This window comes from Hordeum vulgare, chromosome 4H, assembly GCF_904849725.1.
Source record: "Hordeum vulgare subsp. vulgare chromosome 4H, MorexV3_pseudomolecules_assembly, whole genome shotgun sequence".
Classification (NCBI taxonomy): domain Eukaryota; kingdom Viridiplantae; phylum Streptophyta; class Magnoliopsida; order Poales; family Poaceae; genus Hordeum; species Hordeum vulgare.
Window position 1 is genome coordinate 406,697,561 of NC_058521.1, and position 17,629 is coordinate 406,715,189.

The 17,629-nt window shown below is 42.4% G+C and overlaps 2 protein-coding genes and 1 long non-coding RNA gene across 4 annotated transcripts; 2 read left to right on the plus strand and 1 right to left on the minus strand.

Moving 5' to 3' along the window:
- Window positions 1-601: 601 nt before the first annotated feature.
- Window positions 602-3,192, minus strand: LOC123448750 (myb-related protein 2-like). Of its 2 annotated transcripts, none has more exons than XM_045125746.1 (7): window positions 3,008-3,192; window positions 2,698-2,911; window positions 2,543-2,619; window positions 2,368-2,425; window positions 2,213-2,297; window positions 2,078-2,147; window positions 602-1,405 (listed from the first exon to the last, which is right to left on the minus strand). In XM_045125746.1, exons 2-7 carry the CDS (start codon window positions 2,909-2,911, stop codon window positions 845-847), a joined length of 1,065 nt encoding a protein of 354 aa, XP_044981681.1. In that variant the 5' UTR covers window positions 3,008-3,192; the 3' UTR covers window positions 602-844. The 2 variants fall into 2 exon arrangements, with proteins under 2 accessions (XP_044981681.1, XP_044981678.1); XM_045125743.1 differs by having other exon boundaries at window positions 2,993-3,192.
- LOC123448751 lies at window positions 2,842-5,243 on the plus strand. Its single transcript, XR_006631926.1, has 3 exons — window positions 2,842-2,931; window positions 3,212-3,328; window positions 3,752-5,243. It is a non-coding gene; the product is annotated as an uncharacterized LOC123448751 (long non-coding RNA).
- A 4,238-nt stretch (window positions 5,244-9,481) lies between these two features.
- LOC123446521 (pyruvate kinase, cytosolic isozyme-like) lies at window positions 9,482-13,076 on the plus strand. Its single transcript, XM_045123095.1, has 3 exons — window positions 9,482-9,807; window positions 11,490-11,951; window positions 12,029-13,076. The coding sequence occupies exons 1-3, from the start codon at window positions 9,556-9,558 to the stop codon at window positions 12,842-12,844; spliced, it is 1,530 nt and encodes a 509-aa protein (XP_044979030.1). The 5' UTR covers window positions 9,482-9,555; the 3' UTR covers window positions 12,845-13,076.
- Window positions 13,077-17,629: the final 4,553 nt, after the last annotated feature.

Below are 17,629 nucleotides of genomic sequence, written 5' to 3' on the forward strand. Positions count from 1 at the left end.
TCTTCTTCTCCAGTTATTTATGGATTGAACGGGGTTAAATCCCTTGCAAGTCAAAATCCTTCTCAAACCTCCCAATCCCTTTCAATCCCTGTGGTGAGGAACATGGCCTTACGCGTATGAAGCATTGCGATTTGCTGGGCTATTCATTGATTCCGTGGCTCCTGGAAGCAGCTGCAGCCGTTGTTTCAGCGACCGCGGATTGGATTTATGCGTCGCCGGTTGCCACTAGCTCGTAGCCGCTGCAAACGATTATTCGGGATAACAAATAGATGCTCAAGTCCCTCGCAGTATTTTACTGGTCAAAACTGGACCGGCGCACGGATGGTGTAGCTGTGTAAGGATTTAACTTCTTTTTTTTTTCCTTATATTTGCATTGGGCTGTAGTCTTGCAGATCCATTAGATGTGAGCAGAGTCTAGGCAGTGGCACATTATTTATTACTTGTATCATTTTAGGTAAAGTAGGAGAGGATTTATCCGGTCTATTGATGGCTTGATGCGTATACAGCCTTTGCATGACGCGATGCCGATGCGAGAAAAAATAGGCAAAAGATAGGTTCCTTGGCATTACCAATCCAATGCAGATCATTCGTGGGCATGGGGTTGCAACAAAATTCGTGGCATTTCTATTGTACAGAATCACATCAAAGCATATAATAAAGGAGAACACACATAGTTCTCGAATACTTTCTCTGGAATCTACACGGCCTACTTCTGTGGCTTGCAAGAAGCATCTTATTGTCAATTTCCATCACTCCAGGTCTTCCAGTGGGATGCATGTCAATGGAAGAACCATTATGTTTCACATAATCTCACTGCTATGGAATTGGCAATCTTGTGTGTTTCCTAGCTCCAGCTGAACCCATTCAAATCGAATTTCTTACCATTCTGAGTTCCATCATTCGTGTCATTCATGTTTAAATCCAGTTTTGTTGCCTGGTATGTCATGCTCAAGCTGTCTCTCCTCTCGCGCCCTTCTTGGTGGTTTGGAGGCCTGTTGCTTAGCTTGTTGAGAAATAAATCCTCGTGTCCTCTTTCTTTCATTTGCAGATCGAATGCCATGCCTCCAATCTCCTTTCCTTTTTGAGCAGAAAGGCTAATTGACAGGATATCTTGATCCCTTTGTGAGCCCTCACATGCAGTTAAGCAGCTGTCAACTGATCCATCAGCAAGTTGCATGGTGTGTCTTCGTAGCATTACTGATCCATCATTGTCCCCAAGGCTTGTAAAAGCATTATGGAAGCATTCTGTTGATACTTTTGAGACCAATTCTGATAGTTGCATCTTTGCAGTTTCTAGACCGCCCGAGCCTGTATTCTGCTTTGCAAGTGTCTCGTGTGCCTTTTCCAACACTGATTGTAGGTACTTCCCTTGTGCTTCAATCCGGAGTTGCAGGTGTCTTTGCACCTGTTGAAAGGCATCATTAATTCGTTACACATTAGACACCAGACCATCAATATTTCAGCAACACACCATTTATTTCTTCTCTTCGGGAGAATTAAAGCTGTGGTGAACTTCTACCTTATATAAGCATTATTTTGCATAGAAAGACCATGTACATGTAGTGCAAGGAGCACAGGCTCCAATATTTTTGCAGCAGATTATACAGAAAGTGTTGCCTTAAGGATTTACAGTTAATCGCAATTTTTCTCATTTTTCTGACATGCTCTTTCGTTACTCTGGATATCGAGAAGAAAATATTGGCATTTTTAAAAAAGATATTAGCACAACCTTGAAGTTTACTTCTGAAATACTGAAAATATTAAGTGATAGTTAAGATAAGCTGGTCTTGGTTCATGGTGCTCTTTGCTTCCATCATCCATAATATTTAATTGAATTTTATGGATGTAGTTGTATATATCTGTGGTGCTCTTATAGCTGTTTTTCCTGTCTCTAGTGTAAATCCTCTAGAGATATATACTTGTCCTACATTTATTGGATGATCAGCCATAATGGACTTATAGTACTAGTAAGAAGTAACCCATGAAATGCATTAGTCAGGTATAGCTCATATTTATGCAAAGGGATGTAGAAGTGACTCTTGTAAGTAATATAATTTTTATTATGCTGCTTTTGTACCTCTAGTTGTTCATGTAGCCGTCGCTGCACTTCAATTTGCATCTGTAGGGCTTCACTTATGTGCATTGATCTGATAAGATAGCAAGTTATTACCTTATGTAAACACACTCAAGAATAGATTCACTTATGTCTTACTTGTTTGTCTGCGTATTAAGGTGGTGGCCGACTGGTGATCCATTTCCTTCAGATTGTTTCTCTGTTGCTACGGTGCATCCTACGGCTGGTGAATGAAAAAAAAAATCAGCATCAAGCTTAATGATAGGCTGATAACATGATTGCGCTATACTTACCAGTTCTTGAATTTCCGACATTGGCTTGAGCATGGAGATTTTTGCTTAGTCTGTATTTCTAGGTGAAAGACAAAACAATTTAGTATCTTGCTTGAAGACATGTATGCGGAAACCTATGATACATTTTTTCTGTAAAAAAAGAAGAGAAAACACTGTAATAAAATGCTATGGATACCTGGAGATGGCTCTTAAGATGATATAATGTTAGTCCAGGGACACCCATGAGCCGCATAATAGTTTTTGGGGTGGCTTCTGCCGGAAATTGAAGTGCTTAGATGTTAGCATCATTACAGTTGCTTCTATGGCAAAATTGATTTAATGCATACTTACTATCTGGTCCTCCGAGTTGATTTACTGCCTCCACGAAACGATCATGTAGCTCAGGAGTCCATTTTAACCTGGGCTTAGCATCAGTTGAGAGTATAAGCCCTGACTCTCCTGGAATAATTCCTCCTTGCAGAAGCAAGTGCCTCTCTGAAGGGAAAGTCTGCCTAGAAGCCAAGAGTTGGCCGTGGCTCTGGAGCTGCTGTTGATGATGATACATCTGAAATGAGCATATTGCAGGTTAGGATGCATATAAATATATCAAGCAAACAAAACTTCACATCCATGGCACTTGACACACCTCATAGACTTGTACCTCTTTCAGTTTCTGTTAGTAGTGATGTATGCTTGTGGACTGCACGATCCTTTAAGGAACTGTCTGCTGCAGCTTTATCAGCTCTCTTTTTCTGGTAATCAGGGGTTGTTCATCAAACCTTGAAGTTCTATTTGCTGAGAGTGAGATGACCTGTGCTCTAAACAAGTACGAGTCTACGACTACTCATATCAAGATCTTATGCAGGTACTGGTCTTATAAGGCAGGCAACTGAGGAAAGAATTTCGAACCGTTGGAAGAAACACTTGAGCCTGACCCAATCTTCACAGCAACTGAAAAGAGATATTATCCTTATTCCTTTAGGTACCTGTGGACCCTATGTCTCATTCTGCACTATCAAATATGGTTTATATTGCTTTCACTTGGCACACATGAAAGGGGAGGAAGCTAGAGACGGTCATGTTTTTTATCAGCCTTATAGGAAAAGGAGGGAACCTTGTTCTCTTGACAACTTTTAGGCGGTGGCTGTAGTTTTGTCTTTAGTTGATTCCTGGATTACATCTTACTTGCTTAGAACTAATTCCACTGTCCACTGCACTTGCATTGTGGGCATCTGTACTTGGTCAGCATTGGCTAATGGTTATGATTCTGCATTTTCATAATCACATATTGTATTGCTTTATGGATGTTCAGCATACTCAAACATGATATACAGTTTATTATGGCATATATTTATTGGTGATGAGAATGGAGTTGCTAAATTTCTTATTGACTGAATGCATCTAGAAGAAGAATTGGATGAAGTTTGCCTGCAAATAAAGCGAAGAAGGAACTCATTCTATTACAGATGCCTTTCTTGGGACTGCACAAAAGCAAAGTATGGAATAAGTATATGGTTCCGTTTTGTCTCCTCTGGTAAGTTTTGTACTTGTTCAGCTATCATGAAAAATTAAAGTCGATAGGCGAATCTGATCGGATGAGCATGGGTGTGAAGCAGTCTTCTAAGTTTGATTGCTAGTTCATAAGGCGCATAAAGTAAGCTTAAAATTTACGATTTAGTTTCTTGATTTTTGTGATGTATGTTGCCTTTCCTTTACATTCGTTCTTGTACAGCTGACTGTTTTCTTACAGTCTCACTTCCATCATTTGTCTTTTCCATGCTTTGATAGAAAATGCATCAAGTTCGGTTGTAGATAGGTTCAACTGACACAACGTCAAAGTTATGCAGAATATTTCTCTGTAATTTGGGAACAAAGTTCTCGTTAAGGAGAAAGTATTCGGCACAATTCAATAATAATAATCTAGCTTCACTCTAATTTGATAGATTTTACTATAATATGTGGTGATCTCATCCTTTCATTTGCTTTGCAATCAAGTTGATGTTCAGACTATGCTGCAAGTCACAGGTGCAGGATGCCCCCTCTTGTTTTTGGTGGAAAAGATTGACGTGAAGTTGACAAAAAAATTCATATAGCAAATCAAGTAGAATCAATTGTAATTTGATACTGCACGACTGTGTGCATAGGAAAAGTTTGACAAGCTTATTCTTTGAAAGGTAACTAACACGAGTGCTCCAAGATAACATCCCATGTTGTTCTTTATAGTTTGCTATTTGTATATTTTGGTTGCTGTTATATGGATCAACCAATCTTCTCCAAAGTTGCTTAGGGAATCCATGTGCTTACCAATTATAAGCGTTTTCTGTTCATTTATATATATATATATATATATAGGGAAGCAAAGGATACCCACGATATGGTATATTTACCTTGGCTCCGGTTCAACTGCGGCATGCTGGTGCTTATCTGTTTCTCCAAGTCGCTGCTAGATTCGTCGAACATCAGCTGGGCAAGGCATGGTGAGCAATGATGGCTGGCCATGAGGAGCATAAACCAAAACTGCTGTGCACTTCATGGAATGAACACTTAGAGGCCATAGCTTTATCTTTTGCGCTGAATCCGGTGAAAGGGCGTGAGGAGGAGAACTTTATCTTTGCGCGGATTACATTCAGTTGTTGCTTGTTAAGTGCTTGGAATCATATGCTTTCTCTTTTCTTTCTCCCGCTCCGAGCTCTTGACACCATACCGGAGAAGGAATAAGGGAAAGAGCTGGAGGAATCGTGGCGCCTTTTGTTTTTGGTAAAGAAAAGATGTGAAGGAATATAACACCTATCTCCACCTCTTGTGTGTGGACTGTGGAGTGGTTCTTTTTGTTCTATGGCGTCGCAGGCCTGGGCTGCAGGGCGAGGGCGAGACCAAGGGACCAACACCATGCAACACGTGTGGACTGTTCCGTAGGTAGTATCTTGAGAGTTCAGAGCTCAGTCCATATATATTAAAACTTCCATCTTCGCTGCATGGAGAAAGTGAAGCTGAACACGAGCATCAAGGATGGGGATGGATAACTAGTGTATATAGTCCAGCTGTTTCTCTTTTGATATCGAATCTGAAGCCTGTTAGGATGCTTCTTTTCTTTTGAACCAAGAGCTTTTACTATGTTATTACAAGCAAGGTTACAGTCATGCTGAGTGCACTCAACTCTGAAGTCTGGACTATAAAACCCCAGGAGATGTTTCGGTTTTGTACGTGCACCTGAAGTTGGAGATGCGAAGGTGACAAAGTTGTATTTTCGTCATGGATTCTTTCTCGGCAGGCTGCTTTCTCTTTACGTGTAGAGTAAAAGGAGGGGTTGACTGGTGTGATGATCACACTAAAATATATTGAGGCAAACTCACGAAGCTTTCATTAACCCATCACAATATTTATAACATGGCAGCCAACTCCTAATGAAAATGCATGCTTCATGAGGTTGTGAGCTTCAACATTCGAACTCCTAAACTCGTGAATAAAATTAGAGAAAATAAACGAAGGCCCTAGAACAGTATATGATTGCATGGATGCTGTGCTGATCACATAAATGAACTTGGCATCAAACAGAGGGCCGCACAATGTATACGTTGATGGCCTGGAAACCCACCTATGGCCTGCCAAGCTAGCCTGGACTCGCCTCAGGCGCCCGGGGTCTTGGACCGACCCAGTAGTATAGCATTTTTTTTTTCGGTTTCCACTGTTTTGTATGGTTTTCTTTATTTTTTTTCCTTCGTTTTTTTTCCTGATTTTGTTGCTTTTCCTTTGTTTCTTCACCAGTTTTTCACGTTTTCTTTGGCTTTTCTGTTTTACTTCGTTTCTTCACTGGTTTTCATTTTCTTAGTTATGTCTCATATGTTTTTCCTTGGTTTTCTTTGGTGTTTCAGTTTTTCTTTGTTTCTTCATTGGCTTTCACTAGTTTGTTGGTGTGTCTTCAGCGGTTTTCAATGAGTTTTTTAATATCTTTCTTACTACACATGTCTACTTTTACACAATGTACATTTTTGTATATGCATAAAGAAAGTGATATACGTTGACATTTTCAAAATACATGATGAAAAAAAATTGACATTTTTATCCATGTTAAACCTTTTGTGAAATAGACGTTGAACATTTTTCATGGCAATAAAGATATTCTTAACTATGTGAAAAAAATCTGCCTTTTTTTAACAAATGTCTAAATTTTTAGTATACATCAACAACATTTTCTATGCACCTTTCATATTTTCAAATACATCTTTATATCTTTCTTTTCATACACATTGCACATTTTTACTATATGAATACAACATTTTTCATCGATTACCATTTATATATATATTATGAACATGTTTTCAACCACTGGTTTTTGAATATTTTTATTTTCTGAATATACTTTGAAGATTTTCAAATGCATTATGAATCTATTTTTTGAAAGATATAAAAAAATTACAGTCCGTGTTTTTTGTAGATTGTTTAAATACTTTTAAAAAATGTCGTGAACATATTTTTAAACATGAAAAAGTCCTAAAAATGCAACGTACCTTATTTAATGGTACAAAACATTTTTTAGAATTATAAAAAACTACATTGTAGAAATTTGTTTTTAAAAGAGAGAATTGCCACTATACCACTAGTAAAAACCGGGAGTTCCAAAATAGCACTAAAAAAACCAAGGTTACCAAAATACCACTACAATTTCCGTTTTTGAAGCCAAAACAACACTGCGGTGAGATGTCAAACTATTTTTGTTAGTCAAACTGTTAAGTGCTTGTCAGATTTCTTGAAATTCCAAAATTGTCCCTCCTCATCTAAACCTAACCCAGCCCAACCCAGTCCCGTTCTCCTTCATGGCAGCACACCAGACCACCTAGCTGAACCCCCTAGCTCCCCTCCCCACCATCATGACCTGCTCCGCCAGGCTGGAAGTGGCACCCGTAGCAGGCGGCGGAGCCGAGGCACGACGCCACGCACAGCCAGTAGGACCGAGGCAGTGTAGCAGAGCGATGCAGACTGACGGCAGTCGGAGGTGACGTCACAGTAAAGGGCAAGGTAGTATTTTTACTGATCTGTCAGGCCTAGTTAGCTCACAGTGGTATCTTAGCATGAAAATTTTCAAATGAGTGTTATTTTGGCACTTTGGTTTTTCATAGTGGTATTTTGGCACATATGGGTTTCACTAGTGGTAGTTTGGCTATTGGCTCTTTTAAAAATGTCTCAGAATGTTTTTCCTGAAAACACGTGAACAATTTTTATATGTCACAAAATATTTTTTAATTAAGCTAACAAATGTTTTACATTGTGTTAAAATTTTAAAATTCATGGTTTTAAAACTTGTTAGTTAATGTTATGTTTTGGTATATATGTATTTACAATATTTTCTAAAAAGAACAAGAAAAAAGAAAACGAATGAAAAAAAGGAAAAGGCGAACTAACCTGGAAGCTACCTTGGCCGGCCCATTCATAGTGACGGCTGACGTGAGCGCACACTTGATCTCGCACTAAGCCTTTGTCGCAAGCTGACTTATCACTGACGATATAATTGATACCTATGAGTGTCTGCATTTTTATGAAGAGAAATAAAACTAAAAAGAACCGACATTCTGCTCTTAAGCTTGACATGTTGAAAGCCTATGACAATTGGAGTAGAACTATTTGGAGTCTCTTCTGATCAAGTTGGGTTTCAATGAGCAGTGTGTGTATATTGCGACGAGTTTGGTTAGATACATGAAATTCTCTGTTTTGTTTAATGGACAGAAGCTTCACGAATTTACACCACCTCGTGGTATCCATCGGGACTCTATTTTACGGTACATTTTCTTGTTAGCAGCAGAGGTCATGTTGTGCCTCTTAAATTCAATGTCAAGTAGTCTAATCTGGGTGGTATTCACGTGTCGCTGCAAGCTCCACTAGTTAAGCATGTCAAGGATGACTTTAATTAACAAGTTCCTTAATGATATTGATATGATACCGCCAAAGAAACAAACTGGTATTTTGAGTAAAAGGAGCATGGTGAGAAAGTGGTTGAAGCTTCCTGAAGGGTCTGTAAAATTAACTTAGATGCAATAACATACAGGAAAGGGGCATGGAATCATGTACAACAATCTGTAGGGATGACCAAGGATTTTTTTTGGGGAGCTTCCATCATTTGTTATGAAGGTTTAACATACCCCGAGATTTTACAAGCTTCCCCGTGTTGCGAGGTGTTGTCATTGACATCGGATCTAAATCTTCACCGAGTAAGAGTAACCATATATTGCATGATCATAGTTTGTCATTTAAAGGAGATTTGTTTGGGTCCATTGGTGATGAATATCGAGGAAATCAACTCGAAGATACGCTCTTTTACGTGACCAGATATTATGCATGAAGACCTTCAAGTTTTAAAGCACACATTGTGGCGAAGGATGCGACCAGCTTCCATGTGGATGTCATGTTCGATTAATCACCACTCCATATATTATTCGTATTAATGACATTATTGATGTTTAAATAAAAGGTGTTAATTCTATAAAAAAAACAAATGGGTTGATGAAAAATAATGTGGGTAGACGAACCCTTGATCTCTGCAGACTGAACAGACTAATTAGCAACTCGTCTGCTTAACATGACCAAGCACTTCCAAGTACACATTTTAGGTCGAGTGGAATATAAATGTGGGAGAGACAACTGAGTTATGTTTTGACATTTTGGCTAGTCTTTCACCAGTAGCAATATGACGATATCTGACTTTTCTACGAGCTAGAGAAGCTGCCTATATTTGAAAAAAAAGCCTTGGCAGGGAATCGAATTAGGGAAGCTAATCAAAGACTAAATTGTCCTACAAGTAATATCACTTTGAAACACATAGTACTACTTCCTCTGCAACCCTAAAAACGCAATGAAAGGAAAATGAGTTAAGTCCATCTTCCACAAGAAAACCCCAAAGGCAACACGCAAAAGCATCATTTTTTTTCTTTCTTCGCGAGAAGGCCAGGCTCAGACGCGCGTATGTATACACGTATACTATTTTGCAAAAAAGAGAGAGAGAGAGAGAGAGAGAGAAAAAGTGAACCCAGCCCTACCATTTTACCCTAGCGCCCCCGGAAGCGGAAGCCCACCCCACCCCGGCTCGTACGCCTTCCACCACCCTTTATATATTCTCTCGCACCGCAACCGTCCCTTCCGATCCAGCCTCCTCTCCTCCCTCTCCTCGCCGCTGCGCATCAACCGCTCGCGCCCTCCCTTTCTCGCCCCGGCCGTGCAATGGCGGACCTGGAGCGCGCCGCGGGGCCGGAGGAGATTTGGCGGCGGCGCCCCAAGACCAAGATCGTGTGCACCCTCGGCCCGGCCTCGCGGTCCGTGGAGATGTGCGCGCGCCTCCTGCGCGCCGGCATGTGCGTCGCCAGGTTCAACTTCTCGCACGGCTCCCACGAGTACCACCAGGAGACCCTCGACAACCTCCACAAGGCAATGGACATCACCGGCATCCTCTGCGCGGTCATGCTCGACACCAAGGTCCGCTCCCTATGCATGTCCCTACGTCGCACATAAAAAGCCAATTTGTGCGCTCTATTGGGTTGACAACTACTTGACCCGATCTATTTTGTTCCTTTGATTCTGCTGTTGTCATTGCGTAAAATAGCTTATATGCATGAAAAGTAAATCTCCAATTGTTCGACTTGTGTACCTCGTTTGGACAGGCGTAGCAATGAGCACAAAACTTCGCCTTATCTAATTTGTTAATGATGAATGCGGTTTTATTGCAGTGATAATTTGTTTAGGTTAGCTTGCATGCAATTAGGCATTGTCAGTATTCTGTAGAAAAATGCCGAGATAAGAAATCTAGTGTGTTATACTATTGAACAAATGAACCTACTGACTGTCCATGGGATAATTGTTCCTTCATGGATTGGTAGCTATGAGCTGTGGCATGCAGCTAGGCCTAGCAAATTAGGATTTCATGAAAAATGTTGGTGTCCAAATTGGCAGATCATGATTTGTCCCGTTCACACATTGCTTCTAATGTATGGTGTACTGGTTGTTTTACTGTATAAGGTTAAGACATGTTCATTAATGATGCTAAGCGACTCCCTGATGAAACCTTTTGCGGCATATTCTAGTACATCATATTATATGAATGCATGCCATATGTTGACAAATCCTTTGCTCTACCAATTAAAACCATCCGTCTCGGCAAGATTGTATAATCAACTACACATACATATTGCAGCTGACGAAATATGGTTGGGCCTTTATAACACCCAGAAACATATGCATCATTCTGTGTGTGTGATAGTTCAGGATATAGAGAATATTCTGGAAGCTTTTAGGTTTTAGGCAGCCAATTGAATGAATGACTTTTGGTATCCCACACGTGCCAGCTTGTACAAGTAACGAAAGAAACACACACCTAAAAATAAATGCTGTTTTACATGTAATAGTTTTATAAAAACCAGATTGGTCATTCTATCTACCAGTTTACGGGTTATGTACATAATAATATTGGCGTTATTATTTGTTCTAAAAATTGTGTTGTTTTGCACCACAATCTATTAGTATATGCCTCATGCAGAATTAAAGGATAAAGTTTACAGTTATATACGATTGCAGTCCTAACATCAAAAGGATGGTAGTACAAGATTACAAGGATACTCGTGCTTCAATATTAAGCAAATAGTCTATAAAGTCTAAACATCAAGAAACTGCTGTCAAGAAATTAAAATTGGGTTCTGCACTATGTGACCAAACGACTAAAATATTGTGATTTACCCTACTCCCCCAAAGCTGGGGATTACTATCTTTCGCCTTGTTATTCATTATTGGTCTGTTTATAAATTGGGTTGACTTTAAAGATAGTGATTTTGAGATAGATAGCACAAGTACTGTTTTGGATTTGAAATGCATTGTATACTAAATATAATTTACTTGTGACATACGATTTACAGGATCTAGCCAATGCATCAAATATTCATTAGCTTGGATGAAATTATTAGCTTTGTGGGTTGCATATCAGGATTTACTTCATTCTACTTACTGTTGAACTTAGTAATTTGTGCGATGCTAAAAGCTGCTTTCATGACCTTGTACCTAGAAATCTCTTTGAAAATCTTGTAAAGTTCAGTGTAGCACATGAATCATGCATGAGCTTGGCCAGCATTATTTATTTTCTAACTATGCATCTACTGCCTTTGTAATAGGGACCAGAAATTCGCACAGGCTTTCTGAAAGATGGCAAGCCTATAAAGCTGAATCAGGGGCAAGAGATTACCATAAGCACAGATTATACCATCAAGGGTGATGAGACCATGATTTCCATGAGCTACCAAAAGTTGGCTATAGACGTGAAGCCTGGGAGCACTATACTATGTGCTGATGGCACCATCACACTCACGGCGCTTTCTTGTGATCCTGAGAAAGGTCTAGTTCGCTGCCGATGTGAGAACTCTGCTCTCCTAGGTGAGAGGAAGAATGTCAATCTTCCTGGCGTCATTGTAGATCTCCCAACACTTACAGAAAAGGACAAGGTGGATATCCTGCAGTGGGGTGTGCCAAACAAGATCGACATGATCGCACTCTCCTTTGTACGGAAAGGATCAGATCTTCAGATGGTCCGAAGTGTGCTCGGTGAACATGCCAAGTCAATCATACTTATGTCCAAGGTAGCTTTATTCCCACAAGCTTACATTTTATTTTAGGTCGTTTTACTGCTGTCCTATGCTAAGTTTCTTACCTGCAGGTTGAGAATCAAGAAGGTGTTGCTAATTTTGATGACATACTTGCAAATTCAGACGCCTTCATGGTTGCACGAGGGGATTTGGGTATGGAGATCCCGATTGAGAAAATTTTCTTTGCTCAGAAGGTGATGATCTTCAAATGCAATCAACAAGGAAAGCCTGTTGTCACTGCAACCCAGATGCTGGAGTCGATGATTAAATCTCCACGCCCTACACGGGCAGAAGCAACCGATGTCGCCAATGCTGTCCTGGACGGAACGGACTGCGTGATGCTTAGTGGTGAGACTGCAGCAGGGGCATATCCAGAGTTAGCAGTGCAGACAATGTCTAACATCTGCCTAATGGCAGAGACCTATGTGGACCATGGTGCAGTCTTCAAGTTGATTACCGCAGCAGCACCAGTTCCTATGAGCCCACTGGAGAGTCTGGCATCATCAGCTGTTCGGACGGCTAATGTCTCCAAGGCGTCGCTTATCTTGGTCCTCACGAGGGGAGGTACAACCGCAAGGCTCGTCGCGAAGTACAGGCCAGGGATGCCAATATTGAATTGCGTGGTTCCAGAACTGAAGACCGACAATGATTTTGATTGGACTTGCAGCGATGAGGCTCCTGCAAGGCAGAGTCTCATTGTTAGGGGCCTGATCCCAATGTTGAGTGCTGCTACCGCAAAGGCTTCTGATACTGAGGCCACTGAGGAGGCTATCACTTTTGCCTTGGATTATGCCAAGAAGCTCGGCCTCTGCAAGTCAGGAGATTCAGTTGTTGCGGTGCATCGTCTCAGTGCATCATCTCTCATCAGGATCTTGACAGTGGACTAGTGTCAGGCTCATGGGGCCAAATTTTGTTAGGTTGCTATCGAATCCTCGCTGTCATTTTGTTGGCTCATCCCACGTTGTGAGTCCTATATTACGTCTTGTGTTCAGCTACGCATAGGAAAGAGTTTTGGTGTTGCCCATTTTGAATCTCTTTGATAAATAATACACACTCGCTACTCAATTTATATGCCAGTTCATGTTCAAGTGTGTTGTTTGGCTGTCTAAGTTTTACAAATATCATGCGTTTTGGCGAGTTTGTGATGTTTTACTGTACACCTGCAGTGTGAGCAGACGAGTAGGTTGTTTCTACATATTGATCTGCTACACAAGAGATGAGTTGAGAGATAAGAGCATCTCCAACAGCCGCGCTATACAAGCGCCGCGCCGTAAAAAAGGCTGTATTTAGCGCGCGCGACGCGGCGGCAGCTCCAGCGGGCGCGCAAAAACTGCGCGGGCGTCATTTCCGATTGAGCGCGCTGGCCGAAACGCAATCCCGCGCCCATTATTTGCTGCGCCGGCTCCCGCGCGCGCGACTCTCCCGCGCTCGCTCCTTCTTTCTTCTGCGCTCTCTCCTGCTATCTCCTGCGCTGTGCATTCTCTGCGCTCGCTGTACACTCTCGCGACCGGCCCATCCGACCGCGCCGCCGCCGCCGCTCGCGCCACCGTTCGGCACTGCACCGGCCTATCCCCGAGCCGCCGTCGCATGGCATGGCATGGACGACAAAGAGCATGATTTGATTGCTTTATTTGTATTGTATTGTTCATGAACTATTGGTTGTGTTTATTGCATTATTTGTTGTATTGAACGAGAAACTATTTATTTGAGTTGTAATAACTATTATTGTTGATTAAATTTGTTTTTTGATCATTTTTTTCACTATTTTTTAAAATGTATATGTGGTTTGTGCCTGCTGCGCGCGCTGCATTTTTGGGCACTGCTGGAGCGGCGCGCGCTGCATTATAGCGCGGCTGTTGGAGCCAGCGCCTATCCCTGCGCTAAACCAGCCGGCGCGCGCTGTAAAAATATTTTTTAGGCGCGGCGCGAAGCGCGGCTGTTGGAGATGCTCTAAGGGCACCTGCTAGGCTGCTACCATGTACTTGCCGCCTTGCCACACACCAACTGCACGCCTGCTACTATAGTCCACTCATGGAAGCACGTATTGACTTTCATGATGCATACTTGCGATGGTTTTTCTTGACGATTTTGCTATGATAAAATGGAGATTTGTTGCATAGGAGAAGAAAAAAACCATCCCACTGATCGATACGCAACACCACTATTGCAGGCCGCGTTGCAAGGTCGGTCACCGCTGCTTGAAGTGGGATGTGCAACACTACTCTATGTTGCAAGGCATCGACGGTGCTGTTGGAAATATGCCCTAGAGGTAATAATAAATTAGTAATTATTATATTTCTTTGTTCATGATAATCGTTTATTATCCATGCTATAATTGTATTGATTGGAAACACAATACTTGTGTGGATACATAGACAAAGCACTGTCCCTAGTAAGCCTTTGACTAGCTCGTTGATCAAAGATGGTCAAGGTTTTCTGACCATAGACAAGTGTTGTCACTTGATAACGGGATCACATCATTAGGAGAATCATGTGATGGACTAGACCCAAACTAATGAACGTAGCATGTTGATCGTGTCATTTTGTTGCTACTGTTTTTCTGTGTGTCAAGTATTTATTCCTATGACCATGAGATCATATAACTCACTGGCATCAGAGGAATACCTTGTGTGTATCAAACGTCACAACGTAACTGGGTGACTATAAAGATGCTCTACAGGTATCCCCGAAGGTGCCTGTTGAGTTAGTATGGATCAAGACTGGGATTTGTCACTCCGTGTGACGGAGAGGTATCTCGGGGCCCACTCGGTAATACAACATCACACACAAGCCTTGCAAGCAATGTGACTAAGTGTAAGTCACGGGATCTTGTATTACGGAACGAGTAAAGAGACTTACCGGTAAACGAGATTGAAATAGGTATGCGGATACTGACAATCGAATCTAGGACAAGTAACATACCGAAGGACAAAGGACGAGATTACATGAATCCTTGGCACTGAGGTTCAAACGATAAGATCTTCATAGAATATGTAGGATCCAATATGGCCATCTAGGTCCCGCTATTGGATATTGACCGAGGAGTCCCTCGGGTCAGGTCTACATGGTTCTCGAACCCGCAGGGTCTGCACACTTAAGGTTCGGCGTAGTTTTATGCGTATTTGGGTTATGGTTGGTTACCGAATGTTGTTAGGAGTCCCGGATGAGATCACGGAGGTCACGAGGGTTTCCGGAATGGTCCGGAGACGAAGATTGATATATAGGATGACCTCATTTGATTACCGAAAAGTTTTCGGCATTACCGGGAATGTACCGGGAATGACGAATGGGTTCCGGATGTTCACCGGGGGGCAGCCCACCCCGGGGAAGCCCATAGGCCTTAGGGGTGCCGCACCAGTCCTTAGTGGGCTGGTGGGCAAGCCCAAGAAGGCCCCTGCGCAGGAGAGAAAGAAAATCAAAGAGAAAAGAAAAAAGGGGGAAGTGGGAAAATAGAGAAGGACTCCACCTTCCAATCCTAGCTGGACTAGAATTGGAGGAGGAATCCTCCTCCCCCCACTTCGGCCGACCCCTTGGGGCTCCTTGAGCCTCAAGGCAAGGTCCCCCCTCCCTCCAATATATACTCGGGGTATTAGGGCTGATTCGGGACAACTTTTGCCACGGCAGCCCGACCACATACCTCCACGGTTTTTCCTCTAGATCGTATTTCTGCGGAGCTCGAGCGGAGCCCTGCTGAGATAGATCACCACCAACCTCCGGAGCACCGTCACGCTGCCGGAGAACTCATCTACCTCTCCGTCTCTCTTGCTGGATCAAGAAGGCCGAGATCATCGTCGAGCTGTACGTGTGCTGAACGCGGAGGTGCCGTCCGTTCGACACTAGATCGGAACGGATCGCGGGATGGTTCGTGGGGTGGATCGAGGGACGTGAGGACGTTCCACTACATCAACCGCGTTTATTAACGCTTCCTGCTGTGCGATCTACAAGGGTACGTAGATCTGAAATCCCCCTCGTAGATGGACATCACCATGATAGGTCTTCGTGCGCGTAGGAAATTTTTTGTTTCCCATGCGACGTTCCCCAACAGTGGCATCATGAGCTAGGTTCATGTGTAGATGTCATCTCGAGTATAACACAAAAGTTTTTGTAGGTGGTGATGTGCGATTTGCTGCCCTCCTTAGTCTTTTCTTGATTCTGCGGTATTGTTGGATCGAAGCGGCTCGAACCGACAATACTCGTACGCTTACGAGAGACTGGTTTCATCGCTACGAGCAACCCCGTTGCTCAAAGATGACCGGCGAGTGTTGGTTTCTCCAACTTTAGTTGAATCGGATTTGACCGAGGAGGTCCTTAGATGAGGTTAAATAGAAATTCATACATCTCCGTTGTGGTGTTTGCGTAAGTAAGATGCGATCCTACTAGATACCCTTGGTCACCATGTAAAACATGCAACAACAATTAGAGGACATCTAACTTGTTTTTGCAGGGTATGCTTGTGATGTGATATGGCCAACGACGTGATGTAATATATTGGATGTATGAGATGATCATGTTGTAATAGTTAATATCGACTTGCACGTCCATGCTACGGCAACCGGAGGAGCCATAGGGCTGTCTTTAAACTAACGTTTGTGTTTGCAGATGCCTTTACTATATTGCTAGGACGTAGATTTAGTAGTAATAGCATAGCATACACGACAACCTCGATGGCGGCCCGATGATGGAGATCATGATGATGGGGATCATGGTGTGGCGCCGGTGACAAGAAGATCATACCGGTGCTTTGGTGATGGAGATCAAGGAGCACTTGATGATGGCCATATCATGTCACTTATGAATTGCATGTGATGTTAATCCTTTATGCACCTTATCTTGCTTAGAACGACGGTAGCATTATGAGGTGATCTCTCACTAAAATTTCAAGACGAAATTGTGTTCTCCCCGACTGTGCACCATTGCTACAGTTCGTCGTTTCGAGACACCACGTGATGATCGGGTGTGATAGACTCAACGTTCACATACAACGGGTGCAAAACAGTTGCACACGCGGAACACTCAGGTTAAGCTTGACGAGCTTAGCATGTACAGACATGGCCTCGGAACACATGAGACCGAAAGGTCGAGAATGAATCATATAGTTGATATGATTAGCATAGAGATGCTTACCACTGAAACTATTCTCGACTCACGTGATGATCGGACTTGAGATAGTGGATTTGGATCATGTACCACTCAAATGACTAGAGAGATGTACTTTTTGAGTAGGAGTTCTTAAGTAATATGATTAATTGAACTAATTATCATGAACATAGTCTAATGGCCTTTGCGAATTACGATGTAGCTTGCGTTATAGCTCTACTGTTTTTTATATGTTCCTAGAGAAAATTTAGTTGGAAGTTGATAGTAGCAACTTTGCGGACTAAGTCCGTAAAATTGACGATTGTCCACATTGCTGCGCAGAAGACTTATGTCCTTAATGCACTGCTCGGTGTGCTGCACCTCAGGCGTCGTCTGTGGATGTTGCGAACATCTAACTGTGACAGCCCGAGACCGACGCCCAGAAGATACCCTTTCCTTTCCGTTTTCGTCGTGTGTCTATTTTATTTTTGTCGCATCATCATCGCATCATGCGCATCATCAGCATTGCATCGGCATCCCGTTGCCGCCCGTTTTCAAAACTTGCATCCGTTGTTAGTTGCTGGTTCTCGTCGTTG

What these genes read in the sequence shown, in the direction of transcription:
- LOC123448750 (XM_045125746.1), bottom strand. Translation starts at nt 2,911, where the DNA reads ATGTATCATCATCAACAGCAGCTCCAGAGCCACGGCCAACTCTTGGCT. An exon ending in TCAACTCGGAGGACCAGATA is followed by an intron (nt 2,620 to 2,697) that starts GTAAGTATGCAT and finishes AATTTCCGGCAG; the next exon opens with AAGCCACCCCAAAAACTATT. An exon ending in ATCTTAAGAGCCATCTCCAG is followed by an intron (nt 2,426 to 2,542) that starts GTATCCATAGCA and finishes TCTTTCACCTAG; the next exon opens with AAATACAGACTAAGCAAAAA.
- LOC123446521 (XM_045123095.1), top strand. Translation starts at nt 9,556, where the DNA reads ATGGCGGACCTGGAGCGCGCCGCGGGGCCGGAGGAGATTTGGCGGCGG. An exon ending in CGGTCATGCTCGACACCAAG is followed by an intron (nt 9,808 to 11,489) that starts GTCCGCTCCCTA and finishes CCTTTGTAATAG; the next exon opens with GGACCAGAAATTCGCACAGG. An exon ending in CAATCATACTTATGTCCAAG is followed by an intron (nt 11,952 to 12,028) that starts GTAGCTTTATTC and finishes TCTTACCTGCAG; the next exon opens with GTTGAGAATCAAGAAGGTGT.